The following is a 14,664-nucleotide window of genomic DNA, read 5'->3' on the forward strand; positions in this document are numbered from 1 at the left end:
TCACTTGGGGGGCAAAAAGGCAGGCAGCATGCCAGCACATAAGGCAAGTGACAAAGTAACAGTTCCTCTTGTAGCCCAGCAATCAGTAGGCAGCAGACCAGCATAACAAAGCAGGTAATCCAAATGGCAGTTCCTCCTGGCAGCACAGCAGTCCTCTGGCAATGTGCAGATTGTAGAGCCAGCAGAGTTTGGTTACAAGTCCCACGCAGTGTCTTAACACATGAGGTCAGAGACCCTGTACTCAAAATTGTGTTTGAATTTCAAAGGAACCCTTAGAAGTGTGCAACAGTCCCTTTCAACGTAGCCATGGCTCCGGAAGATCAGTAGGGGGTAAATCAGCTGTTTGTGTGAGGGCAAGACACAACCTATACAAATGTAAAGTGTGAATGAACTCTCCGAGCCCAGGAAGGCTATCAGTATACAGGTGAATGCAGATGTAACACCTGTCACACCCAGCCTTTCTTGTTTTGTGGCAGTCTGGAAAGTATGCACCAAGTGTAACTGTCACCCAGCCCTAGACAGGTATTGGAGTCAGGCTGCAAAACACAGTCATAAGTACACAGAAATGCCAACTTTATAAAAGTGAACAATGAAGAAATGCAGCTGTGATGCACTCAATAATCTAGTTTAAACAGTGTAATCAATTAAACAAATTTGAAAACATGAATGAAACAAATGTGTGTGCACCAGGTAAGAGGCCCTGCAAGCCGTCTGTGTCACAATAAAAAGAAAAACCAGATAACTATATGGGGAAACCCAGTGCACTACAGGGGTGTCGCTCAAAGCGTTTCAACAAAATTGTCCAATAGCTTTACCAAATGTTAGAAATTACGAAATAAACTCTATAAACCTGTAGTGCACTGGGTATCCCCAGATAGTTATCTGGTTTTTCTTTTCAACTTTATAAAAGTGGCATTTCGAAACTAGTAATGTAAAATTCTGCGACACCAGTAAGCAGGATTTATCACCACAATTTTAAACATACCAAACGTTATACGTTTCTGATCAGGAATTGCCACTCAAAATTGTACAAGGGAAATTCCCAATGCTACCTTATGAGAGGAGTAGGCCTCACAGCAGTGAGGAACAGGACATGCCCCACATAAAAGCACATGTCCTACCTTTTACTTACACAACACTCTGCCAATATGACTACTTTCTTAGATCCTACCTGAGGGGGAACCTATGTGTAATAAAAGGGGAGTTTAGGGCTTGGCAAGTAGCTTTAAATGCCAAGTTAAAGTGGCAGTAAATTGCATACACAGGCCCTGCATTGGCAGGCCTGAGGCAGGTTTGAAAGGCTACTTCTGTGGGTGGCACAAGTGGTGCTGTAGGCCCACTAGTAGCATTTAATTTACAGGCCCTGGTTACATGTCCAAGGGACTTACAAGTAAATTACATATGCCAAACCGGTATAAACCAATCATACAATTAGGGGGGAGAGCACATGCACTTTAGCGCTGATTAGCAGTGGTGAAGTGCCCAGAGTCCTAAAGCCAACAAATCAAATGTCAGACAATAAGGCAGTGGAAGGCAAAAAGTTTGGGGATAACCCTGCCAGGAAAAGCCCCAGGTCCAACATATACCATTAGCTAACATCTGTAAAGCGGAAACTTGGTCTACCCCGCATACTTTTACCAAACACTACTGTGTGGCTGTCTTAGCCAGACAACAAGCTAGAGTTGGTCAGGCTGTCCTACGTACACTTTTCCAGTCTTCTGCAACATCCTCAGGCTAAGCCACCACTTTAAGGAGGACTGCTTTACAGTCTATGCACAGCATGTATGTCTACAGCCACACTTGGGACAAACTGAAAATGCTACTTACGCTGATAGCATCTATTCGTAGTATGTAATTATGTTGATTCAATGCATCCACACGCCTCCCTGGTCGCCAGACATTGTTGCAGATATCCTTTCCTTATCTTTAATACTCTGTTAGGAATTGACATCTTCACTGTATATGTAGGTTCCATCTCCACTTCCACCCTCTGTGTGAGAAAAACAATCTAACAAGGGAGCTGATGCCCCATGCACAATGCCACTAGTCTGTGGAGTCACTAGGTCCTGTGACTCGAAAAGACTTACTTTGAAGAAAAAGTAGTGTGCATAGCTTGTCAATCTACAGCTCTACATGTCACAATCAGATGCCTTCAGGTATCATTTTCATTCCCATTTATGTCGTGCCTCGTCTCGTTCACCCAACTCTCCTTTCAAGAAAAACTTTGTTTGATCAAGTTCAAAACAGAACAAATGAGTTAGGTGGAATGATGCCTCTTTGATTCTAAAGGCTATTGGCTTTTCCTTTATAAACCAATATTGATGCTACATTTTATTAGTGTTTGATGCTTTTTAAAACTGTAAGTGTTGGAGCATCCCATTGGACTCAGGCAATTATTTTTAGGTCTATCAATGTTGAGGATCAACATAACTGAGAACTACAATTGCAAGTAAAGCACCCTTACTTTCGGCACAGCTCATAGTTTTATTCCAGCTGGTCTTCTTGCATGTTGTCAAGAAGAATCCTCAAAATAATGTTTGTTTGCATTTGATGGAAATATATGGCACCTTGGGACTGTAGTGACGCTTACTGAAAAATAGGATGTCTTCGCAACACTAGATCAGTCATCAATATCTGTTAACCTTAAGCTGCAGCAATTTAGGGCAGTTTGTATGCTCTATCATACACCTGAGCGCATTGCAAAGTGGGCATCATCTAGAACCCCTCCGCGGTCATACTGCCCCAAGTGTCGCCTTCATGCGACCGACATAGACCATGTGTTTGCTGAATGTCCTGGCTAAAAGAATTGTGCGATAATCTATTTCAACTTATATCAGCCCAACTGGGTCTTGAATTCTGCTTGAATTACTTAAAAATACTGATTGGCTATAAACCTGGGGGAATGCCAGTCTCAATTCTCTAATTTCACTTCTAATAGTACACTTATGTATCACCAGGGTATGGATTGATTTCACACCTCCCAGAATAACTGAATTCTGGGCTTTGCTTCATCAAACTTATGAATGTGAAACTGCAGTTACCAAGGCCAGGGAATCCCCATCAATCAAAAAGGTGGAAAGGATTTGGTCTCATATACACTGGATATAGATGGCTTTATTGAACCTTTATGCCGTAATGTGAATATAACAGATTTAAACTAGCTTTTGAATCTATCCCTCAATCTTTTTTTCCGTTTTTTTTAATCTTCTATAAACATTTTTTCCTTCTTTCTCAATCTTCGCTTTTCCTTTATCTTTTTCTTCTGTTACTGTGTACAAATATGATGTTTTATAAATATCTGGCAATAATGCAGAATTAATGTTTTGCTTGCACTGACTTTTTGGGGAAAATGAAAAAAAAAAAAAATTAAAAAAGGAAATATATGTTTTCATTTCAGATGTTACAGGTTTTACTGCATTTAAGAATAAAGGAAGTCGAAGTAAAAAAAGATACAGAGGATCTCAATGTCAAAAAGAAGTTCATGACTTGCAAAGAGAAAAGGAAAAATCTTTCCAGAATGCAGAGAAAAGTATGAGTTCTTTTGTTATGTTTTGTTTAACCTTAAAGATGTCCTGTTTTAAGAAAAAAATATTCAAGTATATTATCCACCAAAGTTGCTGTTTTTGTTGAAATGAAATTCTAACATTGCTTGTATATCCCAGTTTGCTTTTATATTACCAAACCTTGATAATGAGAACAAAGTTCCCAATGAGAACAAGAAAAGAGGTGCAAGTGTGAAAGAGAACAGATTAGTAGCAGGGACAGATTACGTAAGTGACTCTTTTATGCGCACTTATGTCATAGTTTATTTGCCAAACTAATTAGAATTTAGAGGCACCACTATTGTAATAGATAAGCAGTTCCATCAATATTCTCCACCCCCAAAAATATATTTCCAAGAAGGAGAGTTTTGGAATTTTTTTAAAGCTTGCTTGACGGAACAATTTTACATTTTTTAATTTGTCTTGTCATCTATTTAGTGCACCTTTCTGTTGTTTGATTTCACTCCCATCTTTTCCATTGGTATATCTCAGGGTTCTGATGGCTACTTCTAAACTCATATTCCTCAATTCTTGAATATTCCCAGGTGCCAGACTGGTATCCAGATCATTTTGCTAGCAGTGTTTCTCTGTACTGGTAGATGGCACGGTATGGATCCGCAGTGACTCCATACTGCCCTGAAAGTAATGAAATAGAGCCACATATAAGCACCACTGATGCACGCTGATCTCAGTTCCATTCTTTCCATGTCCTTGTATGCAGATCCGTAGCCCCGCTCCTAACTTTGTTGCGACTAAAAAAAACGTTCACAGTGCTTTAGAGAATGATGTCCCCACTGAAAACAACAGGATTCAAGCTGCACCAAGACTGCAGGAAGCAGATGTTGGTCACAGACCCGTATGAGGCCTGCCTATGGTGATTGGGCTCTGGGAAGCTAAACTCCACGTTGCCGAACAAAGGAAGAGGTTATGGTCTATTGATACCAATATCCCTATTTGGAGTGGGAAAGAAGCTAGGCGACAGCGTGATTCCTATTCCGGGAGCTGCAGAACCAATCGTGCTCCCAGTCATGAGGCTGCTCCAGCATAAAGTCCACTTCCCACTTGAAGTCAGTGGAATTGCAGTTGCACATTATTTAGACAAAAACAAATGCATTTACTGAGATTCTTCAACCACAGCCAGTTTCATTCAGCTTCTATTGCAATTTAATGATGCCCTTATGGCTACATGGTACAAGCCATGCTCATGTCTGTCAGTCGGTCGGTCTGTGGCTAAGCAACATAGCCCAGCTCCCAGTGACTGGTACTTCCCATTCCTACGGATAGGGATTCAAATACACTTGATGCTTTTGGAATTTAGAACTTGGATCGATCAATGAAGTCTATCTATTGGGTAGGTACACCCATGCATTATGGGATATGATCATTGATATATTTCCGGCCTTCACTTAGGGCTTCATAAGCCCAAACTATACATTTTGAGCAAGATCCAGTTAAATATGTACTCCAAGCTGCCCTGAACACTACAGACTACATCAGCAGAGCTATTTGCCCCAGTACTGTGCTCAGAAGGCATGCCTGGATGAATGCAACTGGTTTTTCTGGGAATATGCAAGTGTCCCTTGCGTATATGTATGTATATGAGTATATATATATATATATAATATGTTGGAGGCATATGAGCTGCAGATTGCACACTGTGCATTAGATCGCCACCTAGTGTTGGGCCTGGATGTTTGCAGTTGTTTTTGTCCTGAAAAGTCTTTGGAAGTCACCGGATAGGTGACTCCTCCTTTGGACAATAGTGCGCATGGGCATCGGCTCCATCCTTAGATTGTTTTTTTCCGCCATCGGGCTCGGATGTGTTTCCTGCGCTCCAGTTTGGAACCGATTTACTTCGGCGTGCAATCCTCACCCAGTTCGACGGTATTGTCTCGATCGCGCTTCCAATTGACACGACTCTTCACGACCTCGAAGCCTTCAATTCCGGTCGTCGACGAAGGCCTTCGGCCCTATCTGGGCCTTACTCTCTGGCTCATGGAAAGGACGCCATTTAAGAAGTGTCCTCAATGTGGGTCGAAGTTTCCCCTCACCGATTTACATGAGGTGTGCAACCTTTGCCTCTCACCGGAGCACGAGGCCAGAGACTGTTCCACTTGTGCTTCCTTTCGCTCCAAAAAGACGATTCGGGACCGACGAGCTCGAAGAACCATGGCTCGCTCGTCATCTTCGATCCCGGAAGACATTTTCCAAGTGGGCGTCAGCGTTCCAGAGCAACAGCAAGAACATTGTGTCGACAGCGACTCCGAGGCCGACGACTCAAATGTCGAGGAAATCACTCCAGCACAGGGGGTTGTAAGTACACACGTCGACCCCGACCCTTCCTCGACACCCTCGCAAAAGGCTTCGGTCACACCCTCACCTTCAGGCCCGGGTGCACACCGAGACACTGCTTCACATGCCCCGCTTTCGGGCTCGGCAAAGAAGCCTAATAAGTCTGTAGGCGACTCGGGCACGAGTCAGCCTATCCCCGGTGCCGGTACACTACCGGCAATGAAAAAAAAGCCATCTTCTTCCACCTCCACGCCAGCTGCTTCCACATCTAAGCACTCGGCGCCGAAGACTGGCACAGGCTCCTCGGCACCAAAGCCACACTCGGAGCCCAGCAAGAAATTGCCACCGAAAGCACCCGATTCACATGCTTCGGAGCCGAAAAAAACGTCGCAGCCGTAAAAACACGGCCCACCGGACAAAGACACTACAAAGCCAAAAGATTCTATCAGTTTGGTCCCGAAAAAGCCTAAGGAACCGAAAACTTCGGCACCGAAGGATCTACCTCCCACAGAGGAACTGTTCCATCCAGATCCTACACAAAAGACTCTTGTTAAAGATCCCAAAACTGGTTGATTGACTCTCAGTTCTAAAAAACGACCATTGGAGAAGCCTGCACCAGCTCCTCATCCTAAGAAGGACATTTCAACTTCTCCTCTAAGGATACCTTCTCCTCCTCCACCACCTCCTCCTCCTCCACCACCTCCTCCTCCACCACCTCCTCCTCCCATACCACATCACTCCCCTATACCATCCCCTACTCCAGTAGAAGATGATGATGACGGGATAACACCTCTGATGACACAGGGGGTGGTGCAGATAATGAACCGCTAGATAATCCTAGTCCTCCTGGCTCACCTGACCCTTGGGATGATTATAGTACCCCAGACGTCCCTAATGTCCCACAAGATGACATATACCCCTCCAGGCCCTCCCCACTAGAGGGCACTATGGGATTTAACCATCTTGTCCTTCGAACCGCCCAATATCATGGGGTTGACTTACATACTGACCCAGTAGAGGAGAATTTCCTTATGGATGCCTTTGATACCACACAAAGGTCCACCTCAATTTTACCCATGCTTAAAGGGGTTATTAAACATGCGCCAGAGGTCTTCAAAGATCCAGTCAGGGCTCGGCTCATTAACCCCCGAATTGAAAAGATGTATAAGGCTGCCCCCTCAGACCCAGCCTACTGGAATCAAGCATCCGAGGACTGGTTTCTGGCTATCAGTCGTCTCCAGCCAGGATAGCTTGACTCCAGTGGCGTAGTGAGCACGGGACCCACGTCTGGGCATACCCTTCCCACATAGGGTGAACACACAGGATGATGGACGGAATGTTGCACAATGGCAAAACATTCACCCCGTCACAGATCTGGGTTTAATCCATCGTTATTTTGCTCACCAAGCCACCCCAGTTCAGACATGGCCATATGCAACTCAGTCTTGACCCTGTGCCTCATGGGAACAGTTCAGACCGAACTGCCAAGCCCTGTCTTCCCTGGACCGGAATCAAGCATCCTAGGACCGGTTTCTGGCTATCCGCCGTCTTCAGCCAGGATAGCTTGACTCCAGTGAAGACATGGCTTGGCAGTTCGGGCTGGACTGTTCCCATGAGGCACAGGGGGTCCATTAGGAGACAGGGATGGGTTGGGAACTCTGACGCTCTGCATCCCAGGAGCAATGAGTTCCCATTCACTGTACTCGTAACCGCTTTGAAACCACAACTTATTGTTTGTGGCAGTTGCTTTTTGATTATGTACTTAGTTTTCTTAGTATCTCACATCTACAAATTTTATTGAGTACAAAATATTTTTATTATTTTAAAGATTTTAAATCAAAAATATGCTGTGCTTTCCAATGTAAGCTCTATCATTTCACTTCATCCTCTCTGTTTGTATTTCCACTGGCTTCTCTCTGTTCTCCTTTCCACTTGAATCTCTCTTTTTTTGTGTCCTCTGGCATCTTCTGTTCTTCTTTGTTGTGGTTTCCTCTGGCAGCACTAGGTGCTCATTTCAACTGGCCCCCTCTGTGACTTAATTTACACTGGCATTGTCGTTTTCAATTCCACTAATTTGTTCTTGTTGCCACTGGCATCCTGTGCTCTCATATCCACTGGTACCATGTCTTCTCGTTTCCGCTGGCACACAGAGGGACCTCTCTGTTCCCTTTTCCACATACACATTTGTGCTCTTGTTTCCAATGGCGGTCTCTGTTCTAATTTTTGCTGGCACCACTGTAATTTCTTTTCCACTCGTGTTTTCACTGATTTCTTCCACTGATATCCAGCTCATGTTTTTCATAGTACTCATCTACGGGTGCTTCTTTTGGCACAAACCTTATTGTTTTTTATTACACCCTTCTTCCCTGCTTTTCATGTACCATACTGGTACTACCTTCTAATTTATACAGTATTGAGGACCATGAATTTATCATAGCTTAGATGTCATATCACACTGTTATGTGTATCTGAAAGAGACACGTTAGTGATAGATTCCTTACCTTAGAATATTCCCAGGCGTCAGACTGGATCCGGAATTTTTTGCGTAGCAGTACCCTTGCGTGTCGGTAGGCGTCGTCTGCGGCTCCGCGTCCGTCGTCGGCGTCGTGGGCGCCGTGATGATGTCGTCGGAGTACTTAGACGCCGCCTCGGCGTGCTGACGTCAGTTCTTCTTTTTTCCGCGCCAGCAGCGCAGATCCGGAAAAAGTGGTACCTTAGTCTTTTTTGACTAAACTTTTTGATCCATTTTGATCATTTCTTATTCGAAGTCTTCGACTCCGAACGGTGCCGGTAGGGATGCCAGGTTTTAAACCCTGTGAGGACTGCGACAGACTGATGTCGGTCACCGACCCTCACCGTCTGTGTCTCCACTGTCCCGGCGTCGACCACGACGACAAGACCTGTTTCACAAGTTACTACTTGTGTAACGATATATCTGTAAGAGACATTAGTTAGTGAATGCGGTGGCGGCCGTGGAATCTGCCGTGGCGGCGGTAGGGGACAACGGCGAGGACAGTCCACACCTTCCCCCGCAGCATCTGCCTCAAAACCCTCCTAGTCCGTGCTTTCAGGCCCATGTGTCGACAGTGGGGGGCAGGGTTCGCCATCACCTCCTCCACTGGCACACTGTCACTTCGGACAGGTGGGTGCTGCAAATCGTCAGAAGGGGCTACTCCCTCCTCTTCGAGACGACCCCTCAAGTCATGCCACAGCAATACCACCGCGTATCAGGGGGATCATTTGCGACTTCTGCAGGAGAAAGTTACGGCCCTCTTGGCCAAGGGGGCCATCGAGCGCGTTCCTGGGCCAGAAGTAGGGTGTGGTTGTTACTCCCACTACTTTCTGGCCCTGGACCCAGAAGACTGGATGGTAGCGCTGGACTTGCAGGACGCTTATTTCCACATCCCCGTCCTGCCGGCCCACCGGCGCAACCTGCGGTTCATGGTTGGCCACGACCACTTTTTTACCGTGCTCCCCTTCGGCCTTACCAGGGCCCCACGGGTGTTCACAAAGGTGATGGCGGTCATCGCAGCTCATCTGCGCAGGTTAGGGGTTTCGGTCTTCCCCTACCTCGACGACTGGTTGTTGAAGGCGGGCTCGCCCCAGACAGTCGTCAGCCACCTCCAGACGACGGCAGAACTCCTGCACCAGCTGGGGTTCTCCATCAATATGCCGAAGTCACACCTATGCCCCTCTCAGAAGCTCCTCTTCATTGGAGCGGTACTCGACTCGGCGCAGTTTCGGGTTTATCCTCCCGAACAGCAGGTTCGGGATATTCAGGCTCTGATTCCACTCTTTCAGCCGTTATCCCGGGTCTCGGTCAGGTTGACGCTGCGGCTTCTGGGGCTGATGGCCTCCTGCATCCTTCTGGTGCATCACGCCCGGTGGCGGATGCGGGCTCTGCAGTGGGACCTGAAGTTTCAGTGGGCCCAGCATCAGGGGAACCTATCCGACCATGTCCTGATCTCGGAGGGCACTGCGAGACAGCTGCAGTGGTGGCTCACGAACCGCGATTGGGTCAGCGGCAGATTCCTCTCCCTACGCCAACCGGAGCATGTAGTTGTGACGGACGGGAGAGGCGGAGATCAGAGGCCTCTGGTCTCCGGCGGAGTCCCGGCTCCATATCAATCTTTTGGAGCTGCGGGCGATTCGTCTAGCACTGAAGGCATTCCTCCCCTCTGTCCGGGGGAGTGTGGTGCAGGTGTTCACGGACAACACCACCGCCATGTGGTACTGCAACAAACAGGGCGGGGTGGGGTCGTGGACCCTTTGCCGGGAGGCTCTGCGCCTCTGGCATTGGCTGGAACATCAGGGCGTGACCCTGGTGGTTCAACACCTGGCAGGTTCTCTGAACGCCAGGGCGGACGAACTCAGCCGTCGGTGCATGATGGATCACGAATGGCGTCTGAACTCGGACGTGGCACAAGGGCGCTTTCAGCAGTGGGGAGAGCCTTGGTTAGATCTATTCGCCACCGAAGAGAACGCGCAATGTCATCGGTTCTGCGCGTTGGAATTTCCAAGGCGGCACACGCTCGGAGACGCTTTTCGTCGCAAGTGGAGTTGCGGTCTGTTGTACGCCTTTCCGCCTATACCACTTCTACCCCGAGTGCTGAAGAAGATCAGGCGCGACCGGGCCCAAGTCATCCTTGTGGCTCCGGACTGGGCACGAAGGTACTGGTATCCCGAGCTACTCAGTATGTCAGTCGATCCCCCCGGTTCGTCTGCCTCTTCAGGAGGACCTTCTGTCGCAGCAGCAGGGGACGGTCCTCCACCCGAACCTATCCAGTCTCCACCTCCATGCTTGGAGATTGAGCGGCGACAGTTGAGGCTATTTGACTTGCCTCCTGAAGTCTGTAATATCATTCTGGCAGCCAGGCGTCCCTCCACAAAATCGGTATACGCCTGCAGGTGGAACAAATTTGTGGCATGGTGCACAGCAAAGGCTGTGGATCCACTTTCTGCCCCTCTTTCTGAGGTTCTTCTCTTCCTTCTTTCTCTTGCCCAGCAGGGCTCTGCTCTGAGCACTCTCAAGGGCTACCTTTCTGCCCTTTCAGCCTTTCTAAGGCTGCCTGATCAACCTTCTTTGTTCAAGTCTCCTATTGTAAATCGTTTTCTGAAGGGCATCACACACACGTTCCCTCCTGTTCAGTTTGTGATGCCCCAGTGGGACTTGAACCTTGTTCTTACATTTCTGATGTGCGCTCCATTTGAGCCCCTTCACAACTGCCCTCTCCGCCTTCTTACTCTGAAGACTGCTTTCCTGGTTGCCATCACCTCTGCCAGGAGAGTGAGTGAGCTTTCATCTAAACCTCCTTTCCTTTCTGTCCATTTGTACAAGGTTGTGTTGCGGACTAGGCCATCTTTCCTGCCCAAGGTTGTCACGGCCTTCCACATCGGGCAGTCTATCACCTTGCCTACCTTCTTTCCGCCACCGCATCCCTCTAAAGAGGAAGAGCGGCTCCACCGTCTGGACCCAAAACCTGCGCTCTCTTACTATCTGGAACGCACACGCCAGTTCCGGGTGGAGGGCCAACTCTTTGTTGGTTACGTGGGCGCTAAGAAGGGAAAGGCAGTGCACAAGCGGGCCATCTCTCGGTGGATCATCTTGTGTATCCAGGCATGTTACTCCCTGGCTAAAAAGGAGCCCCCTGTTGGATTACGGGCTCATTCCACTCTGGCCACGGCGACTACAACTGCCCTGGGCCGGGGAGTGCCCTTGCAGGACATTTGCCAGGTAGCTACGTGGGCCTCGCTGCACACGTTTGCAAGACACTATTGCCTGGACAGTCAAGTCCGGAGGGATGGCTTCTTTGGCCGTTCCGTCCTCCAGGACTTTCTGGTGTGATTATTGGTTCGCAGACCCACCACCGGGGTTGGTATTGCTGGGGTATGTATTCTAAGGTAAGGAATCTATCGCTAACGTGTCTCTTTCAGATGCACAAGTTACTACTTGTGTAACGATATATCTGTAAGAGACATTAGTTAGTGATAGATTCCTTACCGACCCACCCATCCTCCCCGTTCTGCGAACCGATATCTAGGGTTAAGGTCATCCCCTTTCAGGGCCCTAGTTTCAATGGCACCAGTGTTGGTTTTTAACATGGCTTGGCGCTTCTAGCGCAGAAAGCTGTGTCTAAGAACTGACGTCAGCACGCGGAGGCGGCGTCTAAGTACTCCGACGACATCATCACGGCGCCCACGACGCCGACGGATGCGGAGCCGCAGACGACGCCTACCGACGCGCAAGGGTACTGCTACGCAAAAAATTCCAGATCCAGTCTGACGCATGGGGATATTCTAAGGTAAGGAATCTATCACTAACTAATGTCTCTTACAGATATATCGTTACACAAGTAGTAACTTGTGCATTAATTTATCATAGAAGAGGTCTCTCCTGATGCTCTTATCATAATGGAGGAATATCGCAGTTTATTATATAACGTTGTCACTATCAGTTTCTCCCTTTGGTAAACAATGTCTGCACACCATAGGGTTGTCAGTATTAATCAATATTATGTTCAGTAATCTGTGTACTACTGGAGGTCATTGTCAATTTACATTGTTGATGGTTTCTATTAGTCAGTTAATCACTTTAATGACATTCTTTCAGCATCCAAAAGGCATATTCTAAAGGTATCCATTTATGAGAGTGGTGTTAATGTTAATCGTTTTATGTATAGTGGTCTGTATCAATTCATAACAAAGGTGTTCTTATCATAGTGGTGGAAGAGAAAAATTGCCTCATAGGGGTATTCTTTGTTTACTAATACTGTCCACTGCACTTAGATAATAATTTACAGGAACTATGAGTGGTGTAAAATATTGGGGTAAAGAAAGTCGGTGGTAGTTGATTGTACCTCGTTGATCAGGCTGTTGTGTGTTTTAAACAGCCTAACTCTTTGAACATTGAACTCTCAATGTGACACCGTGCAGGACTCTCCAAGGTAGAATGAGAATGGGCAATCAACCCCACATGATGCGCCCAGTTCAGGGTATTGAGTAAGCTAAGAGTTGTTTTATAACTGGAATAGGGAGAAACTTCTCCTGTACTGCTTTATTACACAGCTACATGATTTAAGCGTTGATATTTGTGGGGATAAATCAAATACATGTATTGCCCTTGTCCTGCATTCCCCCTGCATCCCTCCCCCCGACTCGCTGGTGTTCATTTGCAAGATGGAAGACATTCTGTTTATTCAACATGGAGGATCATGACTCATAAAACAACAATTTAATCTCGAGCAAGCAAGTCGGATGAACTGGGATACAAATGTTTTTAAAATTGTGAGACTTAAATGTATTGTCTTTAAGTAGAAGTTAATGTATTTTAATATATATTTGCAGTGGAAGAAAGCTGAAGAGAAATTGGAACGGGAACTGTTAGAAGCAGAAGCCTCAGAGAGCAAGGAAAAAAAGTTAAAGCTGGTAAGACTTTTTATACTCTTGATGTTATGCTACGAAAGCTTGCTGTGATCTAGTTCAGCCTGTCATTTATAGATCGGTGGGCATTTCACTAACTAGATTAAATAATCAGCAGATCAGAGGTTTAGCATGTGTAGAAACAACATTTGTAGATGTAGAATGAGATGAACATCTGTGCCATGTGACAACTAGGAAGACTTTTGATTTAATAAAAAATAATTTGCTTGATGCTTCTGCCCTGGAAATACACTGGACCAATTCTTTGGGCCTCATTTAAGAGGCATTGCAGCAGTAGCGGACATCCGCATGATGTTGGTGCTCCCACCACAGTAGTGTCCTGATCATTTTGTCTGAATGGGGGGGATATCATGCGTACACAAAGAGCAGAGGAATACATAGACTTTTTCTCCCCTCAATGGTGAGCAGTAAAGTGGAATCCAAAGGATTCTTCAGGTCCTATGGGCATGTTATTCAAGGAATCACTTTCCCATTTGTTACACCCATACACCACTGATAAATGCAGACGAGTGGAAGAAGCACCTGGAGAGATTGATTTGACTAAACTTGCTCAATGGGGCAATAGTTGCAAGCAACAGCTCTTAATCCAGTCGGCAACCGGGGTTGTTTTCGTTTGTGGTTACTATGTATCTATATGCTCCTTTCTGTAGTAGGGGATCTCTGTGTATAGTCATAATCTAGTGAATAGTCCCGCCCATGCGCGTGGACCCCGGAGCAATCAAAAATAATCTCTTACAGTGTCAAAAAATGCAGAAAATGCATAGACACTTAAGAGAGAATTTAAAGACAGATAATGCAGCCAAAAAGGCTACACTGTCCAGTACTTCAACTAGAAATTCCACCATAAAATCCACAAAACAGCAAAGCCTGTACAGATTTCCCTTGCTTAACAGCAAAATCCCTCAGGAATGATAGAGAGAAGAACCTGGACAGACAAGCCCCATAGGCTGCCATTATGTGGCTTAATTAGGATACTGTGCCTTTAAGGAACCTTCCAGAACCTTCTCCCAGTATCCCAGAATGCATAGCAGGTCCAACTTAGTTTCAGTTCTTTTTTCCGGCTCCTGCAAGCAGGACCCTGGAGCATTGAGCTCTCCCTTTTCAAGGGTTTTTGTTAGTGTTTTACACTAATTTCGATTTTTGGTGCTTTTAAAGTACTTTGGTGACTTTCTTTCTGTGTTTCTGCACTCTTTTTTGTCCATAATGCCTGCATTATTCGACAAATGCCCTGAGTGCTCAAGGAAGAAGGCCAAGCCAGACTCCCATGAGGTCTGTATTCTCTGCCTTCCCTCTTCCCACATTCCTGAGGACTGTGTGATCTGCAGAGGCTTCTCTGGAAGGACCCTGAAGGAGAGGAAGAAGATCAGGCTTCAGGGGCTTGAAGAGAGAA

The 14,664-nt window shown here is 46.5% G+C and overlaps 1 protein-coding gene across 1 annotated transcript in view; it reads left to right on the top strand.

Moving 5' to 3' along the window:
• NOC3L (NOC3 like DNA replication regulator) overlaps positions 1-14,664 on the top strand; it is a 493,023-nt gene that overhangs the window by 297,771 nt on the left and 180,588 nt on the right. Inside the window, exons 11-12 of the mRNA XM_078643385.1 lie at positions 3,398-3,529; positions 13,179-13,259. Of these exons, the coding sequence (XP_078499511.1) occupies positions 3,398-3,529; positions 13,179-13,259 (213 nt within the window). The remainder of the gene's footprint in view (positions 1-3,397; positions 3,530-13,178; positions 13,260-14,664) is intronic.

Source organism: Lissotriton helveticus, chromosome 5_1, assembly GCF_964261635.1.
Source record: "Lissotriton helveticus chromosome 5_1, aLisHel1.1, whole genome shotgun sequence".
NCBI classification, from domain to species: domain Eukaryota; kingdom Metazoa; phylum Chordata; class Amphibia; order Caudata; family Salamandridae; genus Lissotriton; species Lissotriton helveticus.